The 27994-nt window shown below is 40.3% G+C and overlaps 2 protein-coding genes and 1 long non-coding RNA gene across 6 annotated transcripts; 1 reads left to right on the top strand and 2 right to left on the bottom strand.

Moving 5' to 3' along the window:
- Window positions 1-37: 37 nt before the first annotated feature.
- On the bottom strand, window positions 38-7218 carry LOC117762229 (interferon-induced GTP-binding protein Mx-like). Of its 2 annotated transcripts, XR_004613972.1 has the most exons (13): window positions 6744-7218; window positions 3728-3865; window positions 3436-3590; window positions 2403-2541; window positions 2118-2316; window positions 1941-2019; window positions 1723-1845; window positions 1470-1611; window positions 1233-1391; window positions 1063-1139; window positions 732-977; window positions 291-603; window positions 130-241 (listed from the first exon to the last, which is right to left on the bottom strand). XR_004613972.1 is itself a non-coding variant. In XM_034586752.1 (12 exons), the coding sequence occupies exons 1-12, from the start codon at window positions 6928-6930 to the stop codon at window positions 379-381; spliced, it is 1869 nt and encodes a 622-aa protein (XP_034442643.1). In that variant the 5' UTR covers window positions 6931-7218; the 3' UTR covers window positions 38-378. The 2 variants fall into 2 exon arrangements, 1 of the variants encoding a protein (XP_034442643.1); XM_034586752.1 differs by having other exon boundaries at window positions 38-603.
- LOC117762230 (interferon-induced GTP-binding protein Mx-like) lies at window positions 241-24002 on the bottom strand. Of its 3 annotated transcripts, XM_034586753.1 has the most exons (15): window positions 23685-24002; window positions 20321-20458; window positions 20029-20183; window positions 18826-18964; window positions 18541-18739; window positions 18364-18442; window positions 18146-18268; window positions 17893-18034; window positions 17656-17814; window positions 17486-17562; window positions 17164-17400; window positions 16811-17035; window positions 12996-12999; window positions 7373-7377; window positions 241-373 (listed from the first exon to the last, which is right to left on the bottom strand). In XM_034586753.1, the coding sequence occupies exons 1-12, from the start codon at window positions 23869-23871 to the stop codon at window positions 16811-16813; spliced, it is 1860 nt and encodes a 619-aa protein (XP_034442644.1). In that variant the 5' UTR covers window positions 23872-24002; the 3' UTR covers window positions 241-373; window positions 7373-7377; window positions 12996-12999. The 3 variants fall into 3 exon arrangements, with proteins under 3 accessions (XP_034442644.1, XP_034442646.1, XP_034442647.1); XM_034586755.1 differs by lacking the exons at window positions 7373-7377; window positions 12996-12999 and having other exon boundaries at window positions 359-373; window positions 16806-17035; XM_034586756.1 differs by lacking the exons at window positions 241-373; window positions 7373-7377; window positions 12996-12999 and having other exon boundaries at window positions 16768-17035.
- A 2246-nt stretch (window positions 24003-26248) lies between these two features.
- Window positions 26249-27538, top strand: LOC117762235. Its single transcript, XR_004613974.1, has 4 exons — window positions 26249-26362; window positions 26477-26543; window positions 26649-26822; window positions 27314-27538. It is a non-coding gene; the product is annotated as an uncharacterized LOC117762235 (long non-coding RNA).
- Window positions 27539-27994: the final 456 nt, after the last annotated feature.

Raw genomic sequence — 27994 nt, 5'->3', positions numbered from 1 at the left:
TTTGGATGTAAAAAGCTGTATACAAAATAACAAAATGTTTTTTGACAATACATAACTACCAATATTTATTTCAAGACAACAGATTGAGTACTATTACCTGTAAAAGCAAGTTGTGAAATCCTTTCTTTAAACAAATATGAATGTGTTGCTTTTGAATATGTTTCAAGAATATAAGTAAATTAAGCAACATTCAAATCCTGTTTAATATATGAAAGGCATCTTTTTCAGTGAATTTCATGACCTTTCCTTGAGTAACAATATAGTGCACATTATAGGACATTAAACCCAACCTGTCCCTTCTACACTTCTTCGAAGACTAATTTGTTGTATTTCTCAAATGACTGTTGCAAAGTAGAGTAATGCAGGAAATAACCTCCATTAAAACTTCACCAGGTACGCTCGGGCCTTCATGAGGCGTTTGTGGCGACTCTGCAAAGCAGCTCTCTTGGAACCAATGTCCCGGTCCTCCTTCAGCAAGAACTCGAAATTCTCCTTATCCTGAATCATCTGCAGCATCTCCCTCTGCAGCTGGACGGCAGCCTGGTGCAACATCTGGTAGCGAATAACCAGCGGTATCTGGTCAGCGAGACGCTGACTGGCAATCTGAAATATAATAGACATATATGAGAAAAGTTTGACGGACAAAAACAGTTGCTGGGAAAAAACAGACCTCTATCTAAACCTGACTCATCGTATTTGTTCATGAACATTAACCCTCAATGAAAACTTACTCTGTAATATGATCTAAGGTGTAAGATCAACTCCTGCAGTGTTGCATGATTATCCATGTAGCACTTAGTACTCTTTTTCATACGTTGTTCGTCCGACTCGCTCTCCTCCCTCTTTCTCTTTCTTTCGCTCAAACTGTTGCTGTAGGTTCTGTCCTGGGAGTAAACCATCGTCTCCATCTTGAACTGGGTTCTCAGCATGGACTCTGCAATGGGTTCTTTTTCTTGCTTTATGGTTTCAATCTTTGCCTGGAAAATTAGATTTTGACATGCAACATGTTACTGACAATGAAGATCAAATTATAAGAATGTCAATATCAAACTTATAGAAGACCTTGGCTGTTTTTATGAGGTTCGGAAATCCAGTGAAGCTACTGCTGGCCAGCTGCAAGAACATCCTCCTAACAGCATCTGGAGGAAATGGAAATGCAGCAGCCTGATTTCCACTGAGGCAAACAGAATGCAGAAAAACACAATGCATTTGTCTTATATTCAATCATTTACCTCCAATATCCTTGAGTTTCTTGACAGCTGGTTCTTCCAGCTGTTTCATCTGCTCACTGACCATGACCTCAAACGTCTTGTAGTTGATGAAGCCCGGTAGTTCTCTTCCACGGTACCTCTCTTCATAGTCCTCCACCTTTTTCTCGATCTTAATGTTAACTATGACACATTAACATATATTTATTTCTGAATCCTGCTGATGGACAGCTATACACCAGACAGAAATAAAACACTCACAGTTGTGTCCCGTTTTGTCCAGGCAATTGCTCCACTTCCTAAACTCGCTTCTGAGCATAGAAAAGACATTGAGATGGTCTCCACATCTGAGTTCCTCTCCTGCAGCCAGACTGATGGCATCCTGAGTGAACGCTGTTACTTTCTAGACTCCACGTGTGACAGCAGAAACAGCTGTTAACAAGTTGTGCAGAAATAGTGGCTGTGAGTATTTGTGTTGCCTGGTAAATATTACGGAGCATGAGGAAGCTCTCACATCAATCAGGAATGCGAGTCTCTCAGCTGGGTCAGATGGGGGTCCACTGCCATATCTATCCATCTCTGCCTGTGTTTGTGCCAGTTTCTCCTCGACCTGTTCTTCCAGTCGAGGGAGAGATTTCTGAAAATAACACAGCAGGGGTCAAATGATTGTTACCAAATTTGACAAATCATAATTTATACTATAATTGTAACAAAACAATAATAAAAATTCACCTCAATGTGATGCACCAGCTCAATTGTGAGTTTCTCAGCCAGTTTAGGAACTGTGGCAAGGCCTTCATTGTACAGGGTGCTACAGCAGAAATTAACAGCGACTGAGTACATAGTACAGAACCTGTCAACACTTTACCATATACATATTTTGTAGCATTACCCCAAAAACGAACTTACTAGAAATGTGCATGTTCTGTAAAGAAGGTTTTCTCTCTTTCTAATGCTTCAGTCAGAGACACTTTCTCTGTGATCTCCTGCTGACCCCTGCACCTGACGATCATGTAGCCCTTCGTCAGGGGGATGACCTCATTATGAACAATGTCAATCACAGACTCCTCTGCTCCTTTGTCAACCTGATCAGGCTTGGTCAAAATACCTGAAAGAGACAGAGTGAAATAACCGAGAGCTGAGTAACTTCCCCTAGAGCTGGACCAACGTTTTGTAAAACTCCAATGTATTTACCCAAAGTTCTCTCTCCATTGGGATCCACCTCCTGTGCCATCTTCAAGGCCTCTGTGGTTGCAATGTCCACGATACATGGGACAACCACCAGGCTGATGGTTTCTTGTCTTGTGATGAACGTGCGGATCAGTCTCTTTATCTGAAAGTATTGATTCATGTTGTTTTTCAACGATCAACGTTGTTGTGCTTGAGAATGTTTTTATCACATAATGAATGAATATTACAGAACTACATCCACACTACCATGTTTTAGTTTGAAAACCAATCAACTCTGCTAGGAACAAGCCTGGCGTCCACACAGTTATCGGAGTAACTTCAGCTCCACATACATTTACGAAGTTTACAAAGTCTGTTGTTTTTACCCAGATTGAGTTTAAATGTGTTCGGCCGTGTGTGAGAGCGAGGAAAAGAGAGAGGGGGGTTATTAATTTAACTCATTTATAAAATATCGATCATTATGTGATGATCAGTGTTGATATTGTGGCGACAAACAAATTAACTTTGAAACTGTAGCAAGTCAGAGACATCAGCTGAGAGAGAGAGAGAGAGAGAGAGAGAGAGAGAGAGAGAGAGAGAGAGAGATTCTCTCTATTCTCTTCTTGAGACAATGATTCACTGACGGAAAAACCCATCAATGATCTGAATGTCTTTAATTTATCATCTAGGGCCGCAAGGCTCCATCTGATTGGCCAAATATATTGACATGCAGAGCGTGAATGCATGGCGCATGAAACATCATTTATTGCAGTTTTGCCATCTTTTGCGAAACGTCTATTGCGCACGTTGATATTGCAATGAGAATAGATTTTCGATATATTGTGCAGCCCTAGTACAGAGATCGTTTTAGTTTCAAAATACCATTTACGTAGAATGGATGTAGCCTTAAAGTCTATGAGAAGTAATTTCTGAGATGTAGTATCGGGCCAAAGGTTTTAGCCTGGTTCAGCTGGATAATTCAGAGACAACACTCAGGACTCAACAAGAGTTTGTCCCTGTGAGACGTGTTGACAGAGTTTTTTTGGACCCAGAATACCTGGTGTTCAATGTTCTCTGGTTGTCCCAATACAGCCACCCTGGTGATTCCAGGCAGGTCAATGAGCGTCAGGTCTGGAACATCAGGAGAGGCGATCTCCAGGCTGATCAGGTCATCACTGATCCCCACACCGGCCCCAGCCATTTTATCCTGAGCTGGAGAGAAGGGATGTGATATATGACAATAACCGAAGGGCTGGACAAGCCGATGAAAGATGAGACCTTAGAAAATGCAATAGCTCCTTCAATTCTTTGCTGTTATTAGTAACATAATAAAATGTGGTGTACTGTACCTTCTCGAATCATTTTCTCCACATCTGCAGGGTCATGTATCTCTTCCTCGTAGTCCCTGTAGCTTATCTTTCCGTACCAATCGTCTCCTGATCTCTTTCTCTTCATCTTCAGTTCAAGAGGACATCTTGTCACTATGCCTGAGTTATTAATGAGTGAATAACGAGAGAGGGGTAATGGATAAATTGGGCTTGGTGAAAGTAGGATGCCATCTCAGATGACATAGACACAAATTACTTTTCATTTAGCACGATAATCTGGTCAAAATTTAAATTACCATAGTAAATATAATAAAATAAAAGTTTCCCTTAAAGGGATAGTTCACCAGAAAATGAGCCCTGACATTCAAATTTGACTCGAAACAGAGGCACCATGTTTTTAGCCTCTGATATCCTCCCGCTAGTTACTGCTGCAGTAACTGCAGCTCACTCTCGGGAACTGCAGAAGTGGTCCCCCTTTACTTCAATTGTATTGGATTTGGCTGCAACGCTGTTTATCCCTGAAACTCTTTAAGTATTTTGTGGACACTTCACCCACCTCTCCATTGGCATATTGGTGAGTGGATAATGCAATATCATTGACCTGCAGAGCCAGAGAGCCCCTGCCCAGCCCTCGTTCTTGATGTACGCATGCACAAACATGTAAATGGTCGTACGACACCTAATGAATATAGTATAGTAAAAATAAATATAGTGTAATTAAACAAAGAACAGAATATTCAATATTATTATTTATAGTTTAGGAGTAAGGCTCATGTTTTGGGAACAGATTAAAATTGCTATACTGTAATCTGTACTGGCTTTGTTAAACAGTGCCTTAATGTGTGTGGGTAACTCCTTATGGTTTATCTGAAATCTCCGTACAGTACAACCTCTTTTTAATGAGATCACTATCTGGATGTTTGGTTACACTTAAAAGAATATGAGTTGTATGTGACCCCTGATGTGGCAGAGCAACTCTTCAGTGACGGTTCAGGCATCCACAAAAGACACTAACAGTAAGACAACAACACTAAGACACTCCAGGGCCACTTTAAGTGCAATCTGTAATAATCCATAGAGTAAACAGTATCTATTTTAAATTATCTTAGTTATGCAGGTGCTTTCTACAGTGTTTACAGACATTTATAAAGAATATGTATTTAGGAAAGTGTATTTATGACCTCAACTTGACCTCCATTGTTACCGTTAACTGCTCTTTCTTAATCACATCCCATTACAAACTGACAAAACAGTTCCAATCTCTTGGGCTGTCTGAACTTTTGCACAGTGCTCTCTCTTTTCACTCGAAAATTGTGCAAAAAACAATCGACTAATCTTGCTTCAAATGTTGAAAAGCATTTTCAATTATATGCCTTTTGGAGATCAGTTCATATCCTACTCACTTTACTATTCACAGTAACACAAATTTTGTTAATACTGTTAGTCTTTTCCTCAACGTAGGGGTTAAGGTTGATATTAGTGATGTGTTCTTCCGTGTCGAGGCTTCGAAGCGTGTGTCGAGTAATCCAGGAAGATTTTTGTGAAGCGCGTATCGAGGCTTGTGTTCATGACGTATGTGAGGACGTTCAAAGCCCCCCCTCACATTTTGTGGACTTGGGACTTTATTGTGCGTTTATTTGCAAAAAAAAGAAAAAGAAACCGCCTGAGACCCAGCACTGTGGATTTATTTTTCAATAAAAATAAATAAAATGTTGTCCCTAGTTCACTTGTTACATGTTGTCCCTAGTAACATAAGCACAGTCACAAACCAAGTAACACAAGCACATTCACATCACAACCCTCTGCCCAATTTGTTTCCACTTTCCCTTTCGACCCCGCCATTGTATCATAAAGACAGACACCATATTAATACGTTCATAATTTATGTATTGGCATCACAAACATCATTCATTCATTTATTCAATTCAAAGCTTCACACACCAAAGCCATGGTGTCATTATAATCACTCTGCCTGTTTTACATTTATTGTCCACTTGATGGCACAGTAGAGCAAATGAAGCACCATGAAGCTTCGGCCCATGAGTGAACCAATTGGATGGAAAGCTTCAATGCTGCATGAAGCTTCATGTCGCCATCACTAGTTGATATTGTGTGTATTATCCTATTCCTTGTTTTTATTTATATTTTTTCCAAAGTGACAATGAACACTTTGCGGACAGGGTGGAAAAACGATTATAACAAGAAGGGTCCCAGTAGAGGTACTGCACCTAAAGTAAAGATTCTTTTTTATTACTCGATCTATATATTATGAATTTATCAAAAATACAATTAAAAAAAAGTATTTAACTTAATGTATTTAATCATCTTCTCATCTTCCAAATACAAACAAATCTGACAACAAATAATTTTCTCGTTTCAAGTAAAATAACGTAAAATAAAATAAAGTGCTTAATTTTTGAAAAAATAAATAAAAAGATGAAGTTTGACACTACCCATTTCTTCTTAATATATAACTATATTACACATATAAACAAACTCAACAAACATTAACAACCAAACAGCTTTAACTGTTCTCTTTGTTACCACTTTCTCTTGTTCAGTGAAGTAAATTCTAACGCAAGTCGACGTATTTACGTAATCCAGCACCTCGATTACGTCGACGCCTCGCCCCAGGCTTATATGTCTAGGTGTACAATTGTACAGGTACAATAATAACGTGCCCTTTCATGTAATATTGGTTTATGTCCATTCTAAATCCACCAATAAACATGCATAGCCATAAACCATAGAATAAAAAAACGAACATTTCCTTATCTACACTCAAACCAATAAACTACATTAAACTGAATTAATACAAGCTTATGAAGTTTATTTGTCCTGAAACGCCCTGCCACTTAGAGAAGGAAACTGAACATCCAACAACTCTGCAGGTCCACGTTTCTCAGATAATGAGTGAATTTAAATGTTTAAGTGAAGTGTGCAGAGTGTGCAGAGTTAAGTTATCCCTTCAAACAAATGCATTATTTTGTGACACATGAGCGAACAATTGTGTAGTTTTCCAGGGAATATACGGCACCTTTTCCTCTTGGCAGGGACACCCCTGACAGCGCCTCCAGCACTGAGCTCTTCCCCGAGCTTTGGTCTCCTATGACGGCGATGGCCGGCAGCGCCAGGTCCTTCTCTACACCCAGAGAGCGGAGCGAGTCGATGAGGTCGATGCAGGGACGCACCTTCTCCTCATACTGTTCGTTCAGACTGTTCATGGTCGGGACTCCTGGTCTGCGGTGGAGACAGAACTAAAGAAGGAATCAGAGACAGCAGCTGGTCGTGCGATGCTGAGAAAGAGAGATGGTGTGGTGCTTCCGTCACATACAGTCTTTCATATACTGGCAGTGAGGCGGAATCAAAGTTAGGTTTCGTTTCCTTAACTTTCATAAACCAGCAGCCGATGCAGGATGTTCGTTCACATAGATGGAAATGACCACTCATGATATATTTACTCTGCGTAAATCTGGTCTGTTTAATATGGAAGCCCATTTCCGCCACTGTGTATAAAAATCCTTTATCTCATAACTATGATTTAGTATCTCATAATTATGAGCTACTGACTGTGGGCGGGGCGCAGCAGGGCAGGGAAGCCGCTCATTAAAGGTCCGGTCGTCCTGTATGTGTCGGAGTCTGTTTCCTCCTCACTTCCCCTCTGACCTGCGCTCACTTTACACTTTAACAACAAACACCAGCACTGATCACAAGTGACTAGGACACGTACAGGACTGACGTTTAATTTGCATTCCCCTGCTTCACACAACACGAGACGTAACGTGACGCGCACAGTCAGGACATCAGGGTTAAAGTGACGGAACGATCTGGAGTCATGATCCGTCATCATCGATTAATAACTAAACACATGTGATTATCAGTTTGTGTGAAGCGGGACAGAGACGAACACACACACAAAAACACACAGAAAAGCACAGTCCCGCAGACAGACCCTGGCATTCACCAACGTCAGGAAGAGTGTTATCTTTTGTTAGGATAGGGTTTGAACTTTTGACATAGGATTATTCAGAAAGTACACATTTTGAGTACGTCATAGTATTTGTGGCAGTAGTCTAACTCGTAGTCCAACAATATCAGTTTCATGAAGAATTTATGGTAAAAAAGCTTTTTATCCTTCATCAAATGTAGCAGAAGAAGTTCATTCTTGTTTTGTGGAGGGAACTTTGACACAGGATTAGTCAAAAACTACACAGTGTCAGTACTTCGAGGAAAAAAACAGCTCCTCGAAACCTCAGAACCGCTTCACAACGATTACCGTAAATGTAAAATTAATTGCGCACGCGAGAAACAACAGTCGGCTGTTTTGACAATGTAAACACGAGAGGCGGATGCTTGACCGCAGTCTCTCAACCATGGCTTCCCTGCTCTGCTGCGGTCAGAGTAGCAGTAAGGATCTCATAATAATGAGAAACTAAGTCATAATAATGAGATACTAAGTCATAATAATGAGAAACGAAGTCATAATAATGAGATACTAAGTCATAATAATGAGATACTAAGTCATAATAATGATAGTATCTCATAATTATGAGATAGATACAAAGTCATAATTGATCAAAGAATCACAGATGGATGGATTATGTAAATGGTAACTTTGTCAACTATATTTATGTTGCACATTTTAAGCAAAGTCAAAGTTTAGTCAGAATATTGTTTTTATCCTGTTGGACGTTTTTTCATGTCAGCACATAATGACACCTTCCAAATTTGATCTGGTCAGGTTTGACTGTATATATTATCACCCAATTATGTTTAACATTTTAGTCAACGTCATTCAACTCATTACCACAAGGTTTACACTTGTGCACTACTTGTCTATTAGGAACAATATTTTGGATCATCAAAGGAACTAAACTGTTACTTTAAAGAATATGTCATAATGTTTATATTATATTACCGAGTCAAATTTGACAAGGAGAGAAAATGAAACCTTACTTAGTTCTCATTTCCCTGACTTTCATTTCTCTTCCTTTGTGTTGGAGCTACTTTCACTTTTCATGTGACAGATGCCCAAAGCTTGAGACCAAGCCTGCATCATGCCCATCTGTACATGATATCATGTAAAATAACGACCAACTGTACTGTCATTGTTATTTTAAAGAAATTAACAAAAAATCCAGTTGGCAAACACAAAAATACTACCAGCAAGACAACATTAATAAAGCATTAACTAATGAATGTATTCATGCTGCAACCAGCATTATGAATGGCTCATGCACATGTAGGTGGATCCTACTTTTTAAAATTGTAATGTTTTGTAAGTGGAGAACAAGATCCTCTGTAAACATTCAACTAGAGTGATTAGTGAAAGGGCAGGAAGAGACAAAGACACATGTCATATAACAATTTCAGAAATAGCATGTAGTGCTCACTGACTGAAATTATTGTCAAGTCAAGTCAACTTTTTGTCAGTCATCCACATACACAGTATACGGCTGAACAAAATGGCGTTAAAGAAGTAGTGCAGTGTTAAACCCAACATATATACCGAAAAAACACACAATATATAAAACATAACAAATATGTAAACACAAGACAGAGCTATAAGGGTTTAAAGAGACTTCTAAAGGATACATAGTATACGTAGTGGTTAATAATAGTATGAAATACCTTATTGACAAGGTCTGTTGAGGTTGGGGTAGTGGTGTGTGTGCGTGTGTTGGGGGGGCACTATGTGGTGGATGGCAGCTGGGTGTTTAAGAGAGTTTGACAGCTTGGGGGAAGAAGATGTTGCAGAACGGTTTTGGTTCTGATGCTGCAAAACCTTCTACCTGATGGCATTGGGTCAAACAGTCTGTGGCAGGGGTCCTTCATGATGGAAGGATGTGCAACGTGTTTTGAAAATGGATGGTGGGGAGAGAGACTGTGAGGATCTTCTCAGCTGTCCTTACTATGCATTGTAGGGTCTTGCTTTCTGCTGATTTGCAATTCCCGAACCACACAGTGATGCAGCTGGCCAGGATGCTCTCCACGGTGCCTCTGTAGAAGGTGGTGAGGATGGGTGGTGGTTGATAAATAGTTCATTACTATATTACTATTAATGTCATAAAAACTACCTGACTCGACAGAAACTAGCTTTCAGAAAAATCTGTTTAACGTGGACTTGGACTTTTAGTTTGGTCCATGCACAATCCACTAACATAGAGGAGGTGGGGTTTATAATCTATACCACAACCAGGCACAGGGGGCAATCGAGACACTTTGGCTTCACTTCGGGGAGCTGTCATGTTGTCCATCTTTACCTAAAGTCTATGGCTTGAACATAATGGGCGTTGCCTGGCTTGGGCATTCGGGGGCCAGCCCTGAACATTTTGTGGAAATACTAAAGTACAACTGCATACATGTTGTGACATTAAAAATAAATATTTGAGATTTACAGTATTTGTGACATTGTGTAGAGTGTGTACACGGAATCTCCTATTGTACCCTCTCATTTATTAGTATATACAACACATTGATGTATGACTGTGTATTAACATCACTGTGTTGATGCTGTCTTGCTCTTAAAGGAGCATACGCTACAGAATGATTGTGGTAGTGATGCACTGCAGCCAATAGATGGCCTCATTATGACAGTAAATGTGTTCCCCTCTGTGCTGAGCTCAGAAATAACACCATTGTTATTACTACTACCACTGCTCTCTACTGACTGTTATTCTAGTTTCAGTTCTGTGTTGAAATATATCAACAACATTTCACAGCCGGGGAATTTAGTAACTCTGATCTCCTCATGTTTTATCCAGTGCAGGCCATCAAATACCTGGAAAATTAATAACATCAGGTTTCAGTTCAATTCCATTTCAAATTTATATGTATCAAAAGTAAAATAAAAAGGGTATGATAAACATTTAATAAAAAAATATATATATACACACTACCGTTCAAAAGTTTGGGGTCACTTAGAAATTTCCTTATTTTTCAAAGAAAAGCACTGTTTTTTTCAATGAAGATAACATTAAATTAATCAGAAATACACTCTATACATTGTTAATGTGGTAAATGACTATTCTAGGTGGAAACGTCTGGTTTTTAATGAAATATCTACATAGGTGTATAGAGGCCCATTTCCAGCAACTATCACTCCAGTGTTCTAATGGTACATTGTGTTTGCTAATCGCCTTAGAAGACCAATGGATGATTAGAAAACCCTTGAAAACCCTTGTGCAATTATGTTAGCACAGCTGAAAACTGTTTTGCTGGTGAGAGAAGCTATAAAACTGGCCTTCCTTTGAGCTAGTTGAGTATCTGGAGCATCACATTTGTGGGTTCGATTATACTCTCAAAATGGCCTGAAAAAGAGAACTTTCATGTGAAACTCGCCAGTCTATTCTTGTTCTTCGAAATGAAGGCTATTCCATGCGAGAAATTGCGAAGAAACTGAAAATTTCCTACAACGGTGTGTACTACTCCCTTCAGAGAACAGCACAAACGGGCTCTAACTAGAGTAGAAAGAGAAGTGGGAGGCCCCGGTGCACAACTCAGCAAGAAGTCAAGTATATTAGAGTCTCTAGTTTGAGAAATAGACGCCTCACAGGTCCTCAACTGGCAGCTTCTTTAAATGGTACCCGCAAAACGCCAGTGTCAACGTCTACAGTGAAGAGGCGACTCCGGGATGCTGGCCTTCTAGGCAGAGTGGCAAAGAAAAAGCCATATCTGAGACTGGCCAATAAAAAGAAAAGATTGATATGGGCAAAAGAACACAGACATTGGACAGAGGAAGATTGGAAAAAAGTGTTATGGAAAGACGAATCAAAGTTTGAGGTGTTTGGATCACACAGAAGAACATTTGTGAGACGCAGAACAGGTGAAAAGATGCTGGAAGAGTGCCTGACGCCATCTGTCAAGCATGGTGGAGGTAATGTGAGGGTCTGGGGCTGCTTTGGTGCTGGTAAAGTGGGAGATTTGTACAAGGTAAAAGGGATTTTAAATAAGGAAGGCTATCACTCCATTTTGCAACGCCATGCCATACCCTGTGGACAGTGCTTGATTGGAGCCAATTTCCTCCTACAACAGGACAATGACCCAAAGCACACCTCCAAATTATGCAAGAACTATTTAGGGAAGAAGCAGGCAGCTGGTATGCTGTCTGTAATGGAGTGGCCAGCGCAGTCACCAGATCTCAACCCCATTGAGCTGGTGTGGGAGCAGCTTGACCGTATGGTACGCAAGAAGTGCCCATCAAGCCAATCCAACTTGTGGGAGGTGCTTCAGGAAGCGTGGGGTGAAATTTCTACAGATTACCTCAACAAATTAACAGCTAGAATGCCAAAGGTCTGCAATGCTGGAATCGCTGCAAATGGAGCATTCTTTGACGAAAGCAAAGTTTGAAGAACAAAATTTATATTTCAAATAAAAATCATTATTTCTAACCTTGTCAATGTCTTGACTATATTTTCTATTCATTTTGCAACTCATTTGATAACTAAAAGTGTGAGTTTTCATGGAAAACACGAAATTGTCTGGGTGACCCCAAACCTTTGAACGGTAGTGTATATATAAAAATAAAGGGGAGGAGGACTCAAACTCCCCTGCTGAAGTGTCCCATGGACGAATACAGTCATTTAGTCCGGGTGGGAACATTCCTTCTCACCCGCTTCCTCTTTTTCCCCTACACGGAATCACAAACAAACAGACTTTACAATTGATCAGCTGATAAAACTCTTTGCATCATTTAGCGTAATGATGTGAACATGTACGAGTTGTATGTGAGCATACATACGTCATTTTTACTGGTTGACCACTCAGGGTGAAGCTGATCATGGAGCTGCCTCTCCATCTCAGCTTGGTTGTAATATTTGGCCTGCTGGTCTTTTGACAGGGCCTTCCACTGTGGACACACAACAACACACATGTAACTACATAACAACTTATTAACAGCCACACACAGATCCCACAGTGAATTTGCGACACACAATGCTGGAAAACCTCTGTTTGAATTCAGATTTGCTTTTTTTGTCCTGTGACACTAAATTCAAAAAAAAATTTGTCAAGATGTGAAGAACCGAAGCTGGAGAAACATTTTTATAATGTTGTCTCAGACGCTGCTTGATGAATGATGGCAGAAAACATGTGAATCTTACTCTCTGTCCAAGGATGGTGTTCACAATGGCAGAGTCACCGTTTTGTAGCTCGGCCACAACAACGGGCCTCTGCTCCTTCCTGAAGATCATGAAAGCGTTGGGTGGCTTCTTGATATGTGGCTGACTGTAGTTGTAACAGCCCCTGGCTGGCAAAGCAAGACGCAGGGAGTTCCAAGCTGATGCGTCACGGCTCTTTATTCAAACATTTCACCATGGCACCGTAGAAACACCGTAAAACTAGAAAGATAACATAAGTACAACATAATCATTTAATAAAAGACAAATACAACTATTAAAATACCTAAACATCAGTTAAACAAAGAAATTACCACATAAGAGAAGTTTGACGGGTTAATGTGAAGTAACGCTGAAGCGCATTCAAATGAACCCGACTCACCCGCTGTGTGCCGTCAACGTAAACAAAGATCGGCTAACGCCGTGACTAAGAGACTCCCATTCCGCACTAACTCTAGCAAAGGGAATTAAACCTGCTTCATACCTCATTCCGCTCGCCGAGGGGTGTTAAACGAGGAGTAATGCAATCTTCTTATCGGATACGTCCGTATGATCCGCACAGCTGCTGTTCTGCCATTTCCGCTGCTACCATCATCAAGACACCGCTGCACAGCAGGTGTTTTATCAGGCTCGGACCGGAAGCGAGGGATTTTGTGTGTTATCATATCGGTCCGCTCCGTGAAAGCTACAGGCATTTACGAGAGGTCAGTCGCTACGTTAAAAGGACAACAAATTACTAATTTAAATAACAAGATACATACTTGAACATAAAGAACAAAATAAACCCAACACAAATAATAAATCAAACAATCTGCATAACCTACCAGGTTAGCAGTCAGTTACACTCCCACCAAATCCTGATATAAACAATTCAACTGTACTATACAGGATTTCTAGACCATATCTAATTGCCCTTTAAATTAAAATATCTAGGGGTGTTATGCATGTGATATTATCTATGTGCAACCTGTTTATACTATTTGCTCTTGAGGAGGAGCACCAGTTTCTAGACGGGTCTCTCGACGAATGAGGGTTTGGATGAAAGACCTTGGTTTTTTGTTGCTTTCTGCTCTCCTGTTTGAACCTTGACCCGACAAACGGGACCATCGCTCTCTGGAATTGGTCAACCACTCGTGCTGGTAGCCATGATTCCTTGGGAGGTTGCCACTACAGCCGCAGAGATCTCCAGCCTCGGGATGCTTGTCACCTTTGTTGGTGCGACTCTTGCCTTGGCCATTGCGAGGCTACAATGCACTCTACCTTGGTCATCCTTGTACCTGAGGTATGAGCAGGCCCCGTCTACCTTGCTGCTGGCATCAGAGAAGTGATGTTACTCTGTTCTGATTAGGTTGCCAAAGTCTAGTGGGTGGTAACATCTTGAAATGGCAACATCCTTTAGCCTCAGAAGGCCGACCTTCCACTCCTCCCACCGGGATCTCAAGTCTTCAGGCAAGGGATCATCCCATCCAACGCCTCTGCGAAATAAGTCTTGCCGTATACACTTTCCAAGTAGGGCAACTGGGGCGATGAACCCAAGTGGATCATAAAGAGCAGCTACAACTGATAATATACCTTGGGGAGTTGAGGGATGGTCTTTTAATCTGATATTGAAGCCAAAAGTGTCTTTTTCTATTGCCCACTGAATACCAAGTGCATGCTCCGTCGGAATAATGTCCATCTTCAACTCAAAAGGTTCAATGGGTGGTGCTCTTTCTGAGGGGCTCACACAGTCCAGGACCTCATTTCGATTTGAGTTGAACTTGTGAAGGCGTAGTCCTCCATTATTGCACAAGTCCTGCGCCTCAACGACCAGTTTCTCAGCTTCCTGGACTGATGCAACACTGGCTAGCCTGTCGTTGACTTAAACATTTTTTCTCTTTTATTTTATTAGCCTTTAACCTTTTATTCAAACACTGAAGGCGAACAGTGGCTAGTTTCTTGTTTGGTAGCAAAGGTTGACTGATACTCTTGAACGGGGGGGGGCATTTCAGTCTGTGTCTGTCCTCCTTCTGCTTGATGTGTTTGCTGAGGAACTGTATGCACTGAACATCCTCCTGAGATACATGAGACATTAAAGTAAGTCGGCCTGTGTCTTGTTTCATTCAAATATTGTTTCATTTGTTTCATACATCCACTTAGTATGTGGTGATAATAATAATGCATACCTCCCTTTGCTTTGAACACCTACAGACAGTTGGAGGCGCTTGACAAAGAACTCCAGCAACTGTCTCACATCAAGGTGAATGTGGATGATAAGGTAAAAACAAATACAATTATCCTCTCTTCTTTTCTACCTCTCAGTGCCTTCAATCAACAGTAATATTTTACTTCAATTGTTTTAAATCCCTTTTGTCTCACTCAGTTGGAGTTAAGGAAGAAGCAGTTCCACGTGCTACTGAGTACCATACAGGAACTACAGCAGACTCTCTCGAGTAAACAAGGGCATGCGTTGGTACCATGTTTGTGTTGTCTTTATGTTCTCTATTCTCAGTAGCTGTTGTGCTGTACAACAAACCAGGAAATGTTTAATCTGTGTATTGGAAAAATGAACTAAGTGTGGTTGAAAACTATTTTGTAGTTGGAAAGTAAGTTTTTGCAGCCCTGTCTAAAGACTTTTATGACCTGTATCTACATACATATACAACCTGTCCAAATACTTTATGACCTGAACTGTTTTATGGTCTGAACTGTGTTGACCTGAAAACTGTCAGACCCTTTAGCCACTTATTTACTCTCCAAAGAACTGAATGTATGTCTGCTTATCTCCAAAGGAAACATATGTAAATCAGTTGTCTGTGTTTAGATTCCTCTCTCAACCTGCGCCTACAGAACCAGTCTGAACTGGTTCTGAGAGATAGCCTTAGTTCTCCTATATAAGATCCTTGCATTTGACTGTTCTCCATCTTCACTCTGAGATCCTTGTGACTCTCTGTGTTGATCCTTTCTGCAGAAAGCCCCTATTAAAATACATGTAGATAACTTTGGTGTTTCCAGCCTCTTGTATTTCCATCAAATCTGTTAAGGTTTGGAAATTTTAAAGGTCACTAGGCCTTGCTAATCTTCTGTATCTTTCCTAAATGATGAAAAATCAGACAATGACGACAACAGCCAGGAGAGCCCAGCAGAGAATGGTGAATGAACGTTTAGAGGTCCTGAGTAGAATGAATGCAGCGGATCGCTTTTAAATGATTTTGTATTTGTCCCTGAATCTTTTTGTATGTATTGTTCAATAAAGTTGGCTTGTCTACGTTTTTTTTGTTTAGTTATTTATTGATATGCTGCATATTTAGATGTCGGCACATAGAACTGAAATTGTCTCTCCCTTTGTTGAGAATGATTACCCAAGATTTCCAGGCCAACAAGGATTTCATGTATGCAAGACATACAGCACATTAGACTGATATAAATAACAAATATAAGTGATTGAAAAAAGGTAATTGGTAAAATCCAGTATTGGTTAATAGTTACCGAGTAGGATGTTATTATTATTGAATCAGCTTTCTATTAATGTCATCTCCTCCAGATGGGATTTTGTTTTTACAAGTTCCTGTGTGAAACCACCAGGAGTAGTCAAAGTACGTGTTTTTTAATTGAGTATAGTCGTGAGTAAGTTTCATGTCCAAAGTTAACCACATCGATCAAGAAGACAGTAACAGGCATTTATTTTACAGTAACACAAACTAAAAGTGTGGTTCACTGGATTGTAGTTAAGTTAAAACAGATTTCTACTGTGACATGAAACAAATCAGTTAAGCATGAATTGATCAGAGTTTTCTTTAAAGCAGCTCTAAGTAGCATTTTGATGCTAGTAACAATGTATTAAAAGACTGGAATGTGTCGCTCGTAGTGATAAACAGAGTTATCACTTGCATCCGCACCTCTCCTCAGGTTTGGGTAATTTAGTAATAAGTCATAGCTAAAGAGACCGATGTTTCTCTCAGAAAAAAATGACTGTTGCAAAGTAGAGTAATGCAGGAATTAACCTCCATTAAAACTTCACCAGGTACGCTCGGGCCTTCATGAGGCGTTTGTGGCGACTCTGCAAAGCAGCTCTCTTGGAACCAATGTCCCGGTCCTCCTTCAGCAAGAACTCGAAATTCTCCTTATCCTGAATCATCTGCAGCATCTCCCTCTGCAGCTGGACGGCAGACTGCTGCAACATCTGGTAGCGGATAACCAGCGGTATCTGGTCAGCGAGACGCTGACTGGCAATCTGAAATATAATAGACATATATGAGAAAAGTTCGACAGACAAAAACAGTTGCTGGGAAAAAACAGACCTCTATCTAAACCTGACTCATCGTATTTGTTCATGAACATTAACCCTCAATGAAAACTTACTCTGTAATATGATCTAAGGTGTAAGATCAACTCCTGAAGTGTTGCATGATTATCCATGTAGCACTTAGTACTCTTTTTCATACGTTTTTCTTCCTCCTCGCTCTCCTCTTTCCTCTCACTCAAACTGTTGCTGTAGGTTCTGTCCTGGGAGTAAACCATCGTCTCCATCTTGAACTGGGTTCTCAGCATGGACTCTGCAATGGGTTCTTTTTCTTGCTTTATGGTTTCAATCTTTGCCTGGAAAATTAGATTTTGACATGCAACATGTTACTGACAATGAAGATCAAATTATAAGAATGTCAATATCAAACTTATAGAAGACCTTGGCTGTTTTTATGAGGTTCGGAAATCCAGTGAAGCTACTGCTGGCCAGCTGCAAGAACACCCTCCTAACAGCATCTGGAGGAAATGGAAATGCAGCAGCCTGATTTCCACTGAGGCAAACAGAATGCAGAAAAACACAATGCATTTGTCTTATATTCAATCATTTACCTCCAATATCCTTGAGTTTCTTGACAGCTGGTTCTTCCAGCTGTTTCATCTGCTCACTGACCATGACCTCAAACGTCTTGTAGTTGATGAAGCCCGGTAGTTCTCTTCCACGGTACCTCTCTTCATAGTCCTCCACCTTTTTCTCGATCTTAATGTTAACTATGACACATTAACAGATATTTATTTCTGAGTCCTGCTGATGGACAGCTATACACCAGACAGAAATAAAACACTCACAGTTGTGTCCCGTTTTGTCCAGGCACATGCTCCACTTCCCAAACTCTCTTCTGAGCATAGAAAAGACATTGAGATGGTCTCCACATCTGAGTTCCTCTCCTGCAGCCAGACTGATGGCATCCTGAGTGAACGCTGTTACTTTCTAGACTCCACGTGTGACAGCAGAAACAGCTGTTAACAAGTTGTGCAGAAATAGTGGCTGTGAGTATTTGTGTTGCCTGGTAAATATTACAGAGCATGAGGAAGCTCTCACATCAATCAGGAATGCGAGTCTCTCAGCTGGGTCAGATGGGGGTCCACTGCCATATCTCTCCATCTCTGCCTGTGTTTGTGCCAGTTTCTCCTCGACCTGTTCTTCCAGTCGAGGGAGAGATCTCTGAAAATAACACAGCAGGGGTCAAATGATTGTTACCAAATTTGACAAATCATAATTTATACTATAATTGTAACAAAACAATAATACAAATTCACCTCAATGTGATGCACCAGCTCAATTGTGAGTTTCTCAGCCAGTTTAGGAACTGTGGCAAGGCCTTCATTGTACAGGGTGCTACAGCAGAAATTAACAGCGACTGAGTACATAGTACAGAACCTGTCAACACTTTACCATATACATATTTTGTAGCATTACCCCAAAAACGAACTTACTAGAAATGTGCATGTTCTGTAAAGAAGGTTTTCTCTCTTTCTAATGCTTCAGTCAGAGACACTTTCTCTGTGATCTCCTGCTGACCCCTGCACCTGACGATCATGTAGCCCTTCGTCAGGGGGATGACCTCATTATGAACAATGTCAATCACAGACTCCTCTGCTCCTTTGTCAACCTGATCAGGCTTGGTCAAAATACCTGAAAGAGACAGAGTGAAATAACCGAGAGCTGAGTAACTTCCCCTAGAGCTTGACCAACGTTTTGTAAAACTCCAATGTATTTACCCAAAGTTCTCTCTCCATTGGGATCCACCTCCTGTGCCATCTTCAAGGCCTCTGTGGTTGCAATGTCCACGATACATGGGACAACCACCAGGCTGATGGTTTCTTGTCTTGTGATGAACGTGCGGATCAGTCTCTTTATCTGAAAGTATTGATTCATGTTGTTTTTCAACGATCAACGTTGTTGTGCTTGAGAATGTTTTTATCACATAATGAATGAATATTACAGAACTACATCCACACTACCATGTTTTAGTTTGAAAACCAATCAACTCTGCTAGGAACAAGCCTGGCGTCCACACGGTTATCGGAGTAACTTCAGCTCCACATACATTTACTAAGTTTACAAAGTCTGTTGTTTTTACCCAGATTGAGTTTAAATGTGTTCGGCCGTGTGTGAGAGCGAGGAAAAGAGAGAGGGGGGTTATTAATTTAACTCATTTATAAAATATCGATCATTATGTGATGATCAGTGTTGATATTGTGGCGACAAACAAATTAACTTTGAAACTGTAGCAAGTCAGAGACATCAGCTGAGAGAGAGAGAGAGAGAGAGAGAGAGAGAGAGAGAGAGAGAGAGAGAGAGAGAGACACACATACTTTTCCCTCAGGTTCTGGTATCATAAATAAGCTTCGCAATTCTTTTATATAATCAACCGCTCATAGCAATGAATCTGACCCGGGTCAAATGCGATTACTAGAAGTTTCCACATTAGAATTTAGTCGGAGGAGGCGGAGCGAGGCAAATCTCTGAATTCTCTCTATTCTCTTCTTGAGACGATGATTCACTGACGGAAAAACCCATCAATGATCTGAATGTCTTTAATTTATCATCTAGGGCCGCAAGGCTCCATCTGATTGGCCAAATATATTGACATGCAGAGCGTGAATGCATGGCGCATGAAATATCATTTATTGCAGTTTTGCCATCTTTTGCGATACGTCTATTGCGCACGTTGATATTGCAATGACAATAGATTTTCGATATATTGTGAAGCCCTAGTACAGAGATCGTTTTAGTTTCAAAATACCATTTACGTAGAATGGATGTAGCCTTAAAGTCTATGAGAAGTAATTTCTGAGATGTAGTATCGGGCCAAAGGTTTTAGCCTGGTTCAGCTGGATAATTCAGAGACAACACTCAGGACTCAACAAGAGTTTGTCCCTGTGAGACGTGTTGACAGAGTTTTTGTGGACCCAGAATACCTGGTGTTCAATGTTCTCTGGTTGTCCCAATACAGCCACCCTGGTGATTCCAGGCAGGTCAATGAGCGTCAGGTCTGGAACATCAGGAGAGGCGATCTCCAGGCTGATCAGGTCATCACTGATCCCCACACCGGCCCCAGCCATTTTATCCTGAGCTGGAGAGAAGGGATGTGATATATGACAATAACCGAAGGGCTGGACAAGCCGATGAAAGATGAGACCTTAGAAAATGCAATAGCTCCTTCAATTCTTTGCTGTTATTAGTAACATAAAAAAATGTGGTGTACTGTACCTTCTCGAATCATTTTCTCCACATCTGCAGGGTCATGTATCTCTTCCTCGTAGTCCCTGTAGCTTATCTTTCCGTACCAATCGTCTCCTGATCTCTTTCTCTTCATCTTCAGTTCAAGAGGACATCTTGTCACTATGCCTGAGTTATTAATGAGTGAATAACGAGAGAGGGGTAATGGATAAATTGGGCTTGGTGAAAGTAGGATGCCATCTCAGATGACATAGACACAAATTACTTTTCATTTAGCACAATAATCTGGTCAAAATTTAAATTACCATAGTAAATATAATAAAATAAAAGTTTCCCTTAAAGGGATAGTTCACCAGAAAATGAGCCCTGACATTCAAATTCGACTCGAAACAGAGGCACCATGTTTTTAGCCTCTGATATCCTCCCGCTAGTTACTGCTGCAGTAACTGCAGCTCACTCTCGGGAACTGCAGAAGTGGTCCCCCTTTACTTCAATTGTATTGGATTTGGCTGCAACGCTGTTTATCCCTGAAACTCTTTAAGTATTTTGTGGACACTTCACCCACCTCTCCATTGGCATATTGGTGAGTGGATAATGCAATATCATTGACCTGCAGAACCAGAGAGCCCCTGCCCAGCCCTCGTTCTTGATGTACGCATGCACAAACATGTAAATGGTCGTACGACACCTAATGAATATAGTATAGTAAAAATAAATATAGTGTAGTTAAACAAAGAACAGAATATTCTATATTATTATTTATAGTTTAGGAGTAAGGCTCATGTTTTGGGAACAGATTAAAATTGCTATACTGTAATCTGTACTGGCTTTGTTAAACAGTGCCTTAATGTGTGTGGGTAACTCCTTATGGTTTATCTGAAATCTCCATACAGTACAACCTCTTTTTAATGAGATCAATATCTGGATGTTTGGTTACACTTAAAAGAATATGAGTTGTATGTGACCCCTGATGTGGCAGAGCAACTCTTCAGTGACGGTCCAGGCATCCACAAAAGACACTAACAGTAAGACAACAACACTAAGACACTCCAGGGCCACTTTAAGTGCAATCTGTAATAATCCATAGAGTAAAAAGTATCTATTTTAAATTATCTTAGTTATGCAGGTGCTTTCTACAGTGTTTACAGACATTTATAAAGAATATGTATTTAGGAAAGTGTATTTATGACCTCAACTTGACCTCCATTGTTACCGTTAACTGCTCTTTCTTAATCACATCCCATTACAAACTGACAAAACAGCTCCAATCTCTTGGGCTGTCTGAACTTTTGCACAGTGCTCTCTCTTTTCACTCGAAAATTGTGCAAAAAACAATCGACTAATCTTGCTTAAAATGTTGAAAAGCATTTTCAATTATATGCCTTTTGGAGATCAGTTCATATCCTACTCACTTTACTATTCACAGTAACACAAATTTTGTTAATACTGTTAGTCTTTTCCTCAATGTAGGGGTTAAGGTTGATATTAGTGATGTGTTCTTCCGTGTCGAGGCTTCGAAGCGTGTGTTGAGTAATCCAGGAAGATTTTTGTGAAGCGCGTATCGAGGCTTGTGTTCATGACGTATGTGAGGATGTTCAAAGCCCCCCCTCACATTTTGTGGACTTGGGACTTTATTGTGCGTTTGTTTGCAAAAAAAAGAAACCGCCTGAAACCCAGCACTGTGGATTTATTTTTATTTTTCAATAAAAATAAATAAAATGTTGTCCCTAGTTCACGTGTTACATGTTGTCCCTAGTAACATAAGCACAGTCACAAACCAAGTAACACAAACACATTCACATCACAACCCTCTGCCCAATTTGTTTCCACTTTCCCTTTCGACCCCGCTATTTTATCATAAAGACAGACACCATATTACGTATATACCATTACCATATACGTTCATAATTGATGTATTGGCATCACAAACATCATTCATTCATTTATTCAATTCAAAGCTTCACACACCAAAGCCATGGTGTCATTATAATCACTCTGCCTGTTTTACATTTATTGTCCACTTGATGGCACAGTAGAGCAAATGAAGCACCATGAAGCTTCGGCCCATGAGTGAACCAATTGGATGGAAAGCTTCAATGCTGCATGAAGCTTCATGTCGCCATCACTAGTTGATATTGTGTGTATTATCCTATTCCTTGTTTTTATTTATATTTTTTCCAAAGTGACAATGAACACTTTGCGGACAGGGTGGAAAAACGATTATAACAAGAAGGGTCCCAGTAGAGGTACTGCACCTAAAGTAAAGATTCTTTTGTATTACTTGATTTATATATTATGAATTTATCAAAAATACAATTAAAAAAACTTATTTAACTTAATGTATTTAATCATCTTCTCATCTTCCAAATACAAACAAATCTGACAACAAACAAAGTATGAACTGCAAGGCATTATTCCGGATGAAAAATAGCCCAGTCTGAACTGCTAATCAGCCTTTTACAGTCCCATATCTCTCCAAAATAAAATCTACATTAACCTGTCCAACAAAATGAATGAAAACCAAAGTTAAATTCAAGTACCTTTGATCTTAAAGTAGCCTAGTAGTTGTATCAATGTCTGTATGAAGTCAAAAACTGACTGTAATAAATAAAGAAAGTACAACTCAATAGTATTTCAACAATGTACAGTATATTATTAATTTTCACACCGAACTGGAGGGTACTCTAATAATAATATAATAATAAAATAAAAGTTATTTTCTCGTTTCAAGTAAAATAACGCAAAAATGAAATAAAGTGCTTAATTTTTGAAAAAATAAATAAAAAGATGAAGTTTGACACTACCCATTTCTTCTTAATATATAACTATATTACACATATAAACAAACTCAACAAACATTAACAACCAAACAGCTTTAACTGTTCTCTTTGTTACCACTTTCTCTTGTTCAGTGAAGTAAATTCTAACGCAAGTCGACGTATTTACGTAATCCAGCACCTCGATTACGTCGACGCCTCGCCCCAGGCTTATATGTCTAGGTGTACAATTGTACAGGTACAATAATAACGTGCCCTTTCATGTAATATTGGTTCATGTCCATTGTAAATCCACCAATAAACATGCATAGCCATAAACAACCATTGAATTAAAAAAAAACGAACATTTCCTTATCTACACTCAAACCAATAAACTACATTAAACTGAATTAATACAAGCTTATGAAGTTTATTTGTCCTGAAACGCCCTGCCACTTAGAGAAGGAAACTGAACATCCAACAACTCTGCAGGTCCACGTTTCTCAGATAATGAGTGAATTTAAATGTTTAAGTGAAGTGTGCAGAGTGTGCAGAGTTAAGTTATCCCTTCAAACAAATGCATTATTTTGTGACACATGAGCGAACAATTGTGTAGTTTTCCAGGGAATATACGGCACCTTTTCCTCTTGGCAGGGACACCCCTGACAGCGCCTCCAGCACTGAGCTCTTCCCCGAGCTTTGGTCTCCTATGACGGCGATGGCCGGCAGCGCCAGGTCCTTCTCTACACCCAGAGAGCGGAGCGAGTCGATGAGGTCGATGCAGGGACGCACCTTCTCCTCATACTGTTCGTTCAGACTGTTCATGGTCGGGACTCCTGGTCTGCGGTGGAGACAGAACTAAAGAAGGAATCAGAGACAGCAGCTGGTCGTGCGATGCTGAGAAAGAGAGATGGTGTGGTGCTTCCGTCACATACAGTCTTTCATATATTGGCAGTGAGGCGGAATCAAAATTAGGTTTCGTTTCCTTAACTTTCATAAACCAGCAGCCGATGCAGGATGTTCGTTCACATAGATGGAAATGACCACTCATGATATATTTACTCTGCGTAAATCTGGTCTGTTTAATATGGAAGCCCATTTCCGCCACTGTGTATAAAAATCCTTTATCATAACTATGATTTAGTATCTCATAATTATGAGCTACTGACTGTGGGCGGGGCGCAGCAGAGCAGGGAAGCCGCTCATTAAAGGTCCGGTCGTCCTGTATGTGTCGGAGTCTGTTTCCTCCTCACTTCTCCTCTGACCTGCGCTCACTTTACACTTTAACAACAAACACCAGCACTGATCACAAGTGACTAGGACACGTACAGGACTGACGTCTACTTTGCATTCCCCTGCTTCACACAACACGAGACGTAACGTGACGCGCACAGTCAGGACATCAGGGTTAAAGTGACGGAACGATATGGAGTCATGATCCGTCATCATCGATCGAACGGTTTTGGTTCTGATGCTGCAAAACCTTCTACCTGATGGCATTGGGTCAAACAGTCTGTGGCAGGGGTCCTTCATGATGGAAGGATGTGCAACGTGTTTTGAAAATGGATGGTGGGGAGAGAGACTGTGAGGATCTTCTCAGCTGTCCTTACTATGCATTGTAGGGTCTTCCTTTCTGCTGATTTGCAATTCCCGAACCACACAGTGATGCAGCTGGCCAGGATGCTCTCCACGGTGCCTCTGTAGAAGGTGGTGAGGATGGGTGGTGGTTGATAAATAGTTCATTACTATATTACTATTAATGTCATAAAAACTACCTGACTCGACAGAAACTAGCTTTCAGAAAAATCTGTTTAACGTGGACTTGGACTTTTAGTTTGGTCCATGCACCATCCACTAACATAGAGGAGGTGGGGTTTATAATCTATACCACAACCAGGCACAGGGGGCAATCGAGACACTTTGGCTTCACTTCGGGGAGCTGTCATGTTGTCCATCTTTACCTAAAGTCTATGGCTTGAACATAATGGGCGTTGCCTGGCTTGGGCATTCGGGGGCCAGCCCTGAACATTTTGTGGAAATACTAAAGTACAAGTGCATACATGTTGTGACATTAAAAATAAATATTTGAGATTTACAGTATTTGTGACATTGTGTAGAGTGTGTACACGGAATCTCCTATTGTACCCTCTCATTTATTAGTATATACAACACATTGATGTATGACTGTGTATTAACATCACTGTGTTGATGCTGTCTTGCTCTTAAAGGAGCATACGCTACAGAATGATTGTGGTAGTGATGCACTGCAGCCAATAGATGGCCTCATTATGACAGTAAATGTGTTCCCCTCTGTGCTGAGTTCAGAAATAACACCATTGTTATTACTACTACCACTGCTCTCTACTGACTGTTATTCTAGTTTCAGTTCTGTGTTGAAATATATCAACAACATTTCACAGCCGGGGGAATTTAGTAACTCTGATCTCCTCATGTTTTATCCAGTGCAGGCCATCAAATACCTGGAAAATGAATAACATCAGGTTTCAGTTCAATTCCAAATTTATATGTATCAAAAGTAAAATCACAAGTAAAATAAAAAGGGTATGATAAACATTTAATAAAAAAATCTCTCCACCTTGTTGATTGTCTGCTCCTCCCCGATTGTTTGCACCTGTTCCTCATCACTTAGTGTATTTAGTCTGTGTGTTCCTGTGTCGCGTTGCCAGTTCGTCTTTGTTTCCCCGTGTCTCAAGCGTCCCAGCGATTTCCATGTTAATTAAGTTTCTAGTGATTCCGACCCCGGCCTGTGTAATCGACTCCGCTTTTGCTTCTTCCCTGTCGGTACCTCTGCCTGTTCAACAATTGTCTACCCGTGTACCGAACCTGGACTGGATCTTCACCCAACCCTGCTACTGCCTGACACTCATTGGAATTGTGTGTTTGTTATTGGACTGCCTCACCTGTGTACCGAACCTGGACTGGATCTCCTTCGACTTCTGCTGCTGCCCGACACTTATTGGAATATTGTGTTTGTTACTGGACTGCCACTCCGTGTACCGAAACCATTCAGTAAAAGTTATTCTTTATTGACCCTTTCATTGAAGTCTAACTCCGGGGCTTTCAAAACATCATTGACTGATGGGGCAGGAATTTCTTTTACAGCAACTCTGTGAACGAAGCTCTGACTCATTGTCTTTGCCTATGACGGCTTCAAGTGGGGCTAGTGCTGATGGAGAATCAGGGTCGGTAAAATTTAGCAAAAAAGTTTCATGTCCTTTATTTCTTCTTTCTCTTCAGAGTATGATGCTTTAGCCAAAGTTATCCAGCAGCACCCAGACCGACACGAGACATTAAAGTAAGTCGGCCTGTGTCTTGTTTCATTCAAATATTGTTTCATTTGTTTCATACATCCACTTAGTATGTGGTGATAATAATAATGCATACCTCCCTTTGCTTTGAACACCTACAGACAGTTGGAGGCGCTTGACAAAGAACTCCAGCAACTGTCTCACATCAAGGAGAATGTGGATGATAAGGTAAAAACAAATACAATTATCCTCTCTTCTTTTCTACCTCTCAGTGCCTTCAATCAACAGTAATATTTTACTTAAATTGTTTCAAATCCCTTTTGTCTCACTCAGTTGGAGTTAAGGAAGAAGCAGTTCCACGTGCTACTGAGTACCATACAGGAACTACAGCAGACTCTCGAGAGTGAGTAAACAAGGGCATGCGTTGGTACCATGTTTGTGTTGTCTTTATGTTCTCTATTCTCAGTAGCTGTTGTGCTGTACAACAAACCAGGAAATGTTTAATCTGTGTATTGGAAAAATGAACTAAGTGTGGTTGAAAACTATTTTGTAGTTGGAAAGTAAGTTTTTGCAGCCCTGTCTAAAGACTTTTATGACCTGTATCTACATACATATACAACCTGTCCAAATACTTTATGACCTGAACTGTTTTATGGTCTGAACTGTGTTGACCTGAAAACTGTCAGACCCTTTAGCCACTTATTTACTCTCCAAAGAACTGAATGTATGTCTGCTTATCTCCAAAGGAAACATATGTAAATCAGTTGTCTGTGTTTAGATTCCTCTCTCAACCTGCGCCTACAGAACCAGTCTGAACTGGTTCTGAGAGACAGCCTTAGTCCTCCTATATAAGATCCTTGCATTTGACTGTTCTCCATCTTCATTCTGAGATCCTTGTGACTCTCTGTGTTGATCCTTTCTGCAGAAAGCCCCGATTAAAATACATGTAGATAACTTTGGTGTTTCCAGCCTCTTGTATTTCCATCAAATCTGTTAAGGTTTGGACATTTTAAAGGTCACTAGGCCTTGCTAATCTTCTTTATCTTTCCTAAATGATGAAAAATCAGACAATGACGACAACAGCCAGGAGAGCCCAGCAGAGAATGGTGAATGAACGTTTAGAGGTCCTGAGTAGAATGAATGCAGCGGATCGCTTTTAAATGATTTTGTATTTGTCCCTGAATCTTTTTGTATGTATTGTTCAATAAAGTTGGCTTGTCTACGTTTTTTTTGTTTAGTTATTTATTGATATGCTGCATATTTAGATGTCGGCACATAGAACTGAAATTGTCTCTCCCTTTGTTGAGAATGATTACCCAAGATTTCCAGGCCAACAAGGATTTCATGTATGCAAGACATACAGCACATTAGACTGATATAAATAACAAATATAAGTGATTGAAAAAAGGTAATTGGTAAAATCCAGTATTGGTTAATAGTTACCGAGTAGGATGTTATTATTGAATCAGCTTTCTATTAATGTCATCTCCTCCAGATGGGATTTTGTTTTTACAAGTTCCTGTGTGAAACCACCAGGAGTAGTCAAAGTACGTGTTTTTTAATTGAGTATAGTCGTGAGTAAGTTTCATGTCCAAAGTTAACCACATCGATCAAGAAGACAGTAACAGGCATTTATTTTACAGTAACACAAAGTAAAAGATTGGTTCACTGGATTGTAG

Source organism: Hippoglossus hippoglossus, chromosome 5, assembly GCF_009819705.1.
Source record: "Hippoglossus hippoglossus isolate fHipHip1 chromosome 5, fHipHip1.pri, whole genome shotgun sequence".
In the NCBI taxonomy this organism is placed as follows: Eukaryota; Metazoa; Chordata; class Actinopteri; order Pleuronectiformes; family Pleuronectidae; genus Hippoglossus; species Hippoglossus hippoglossus.
The sequence above is the reverse complement of the archived record's forward strand: the minus strand, read 5'-3'. Positions and strand labels throughout refer to the sequence as shown.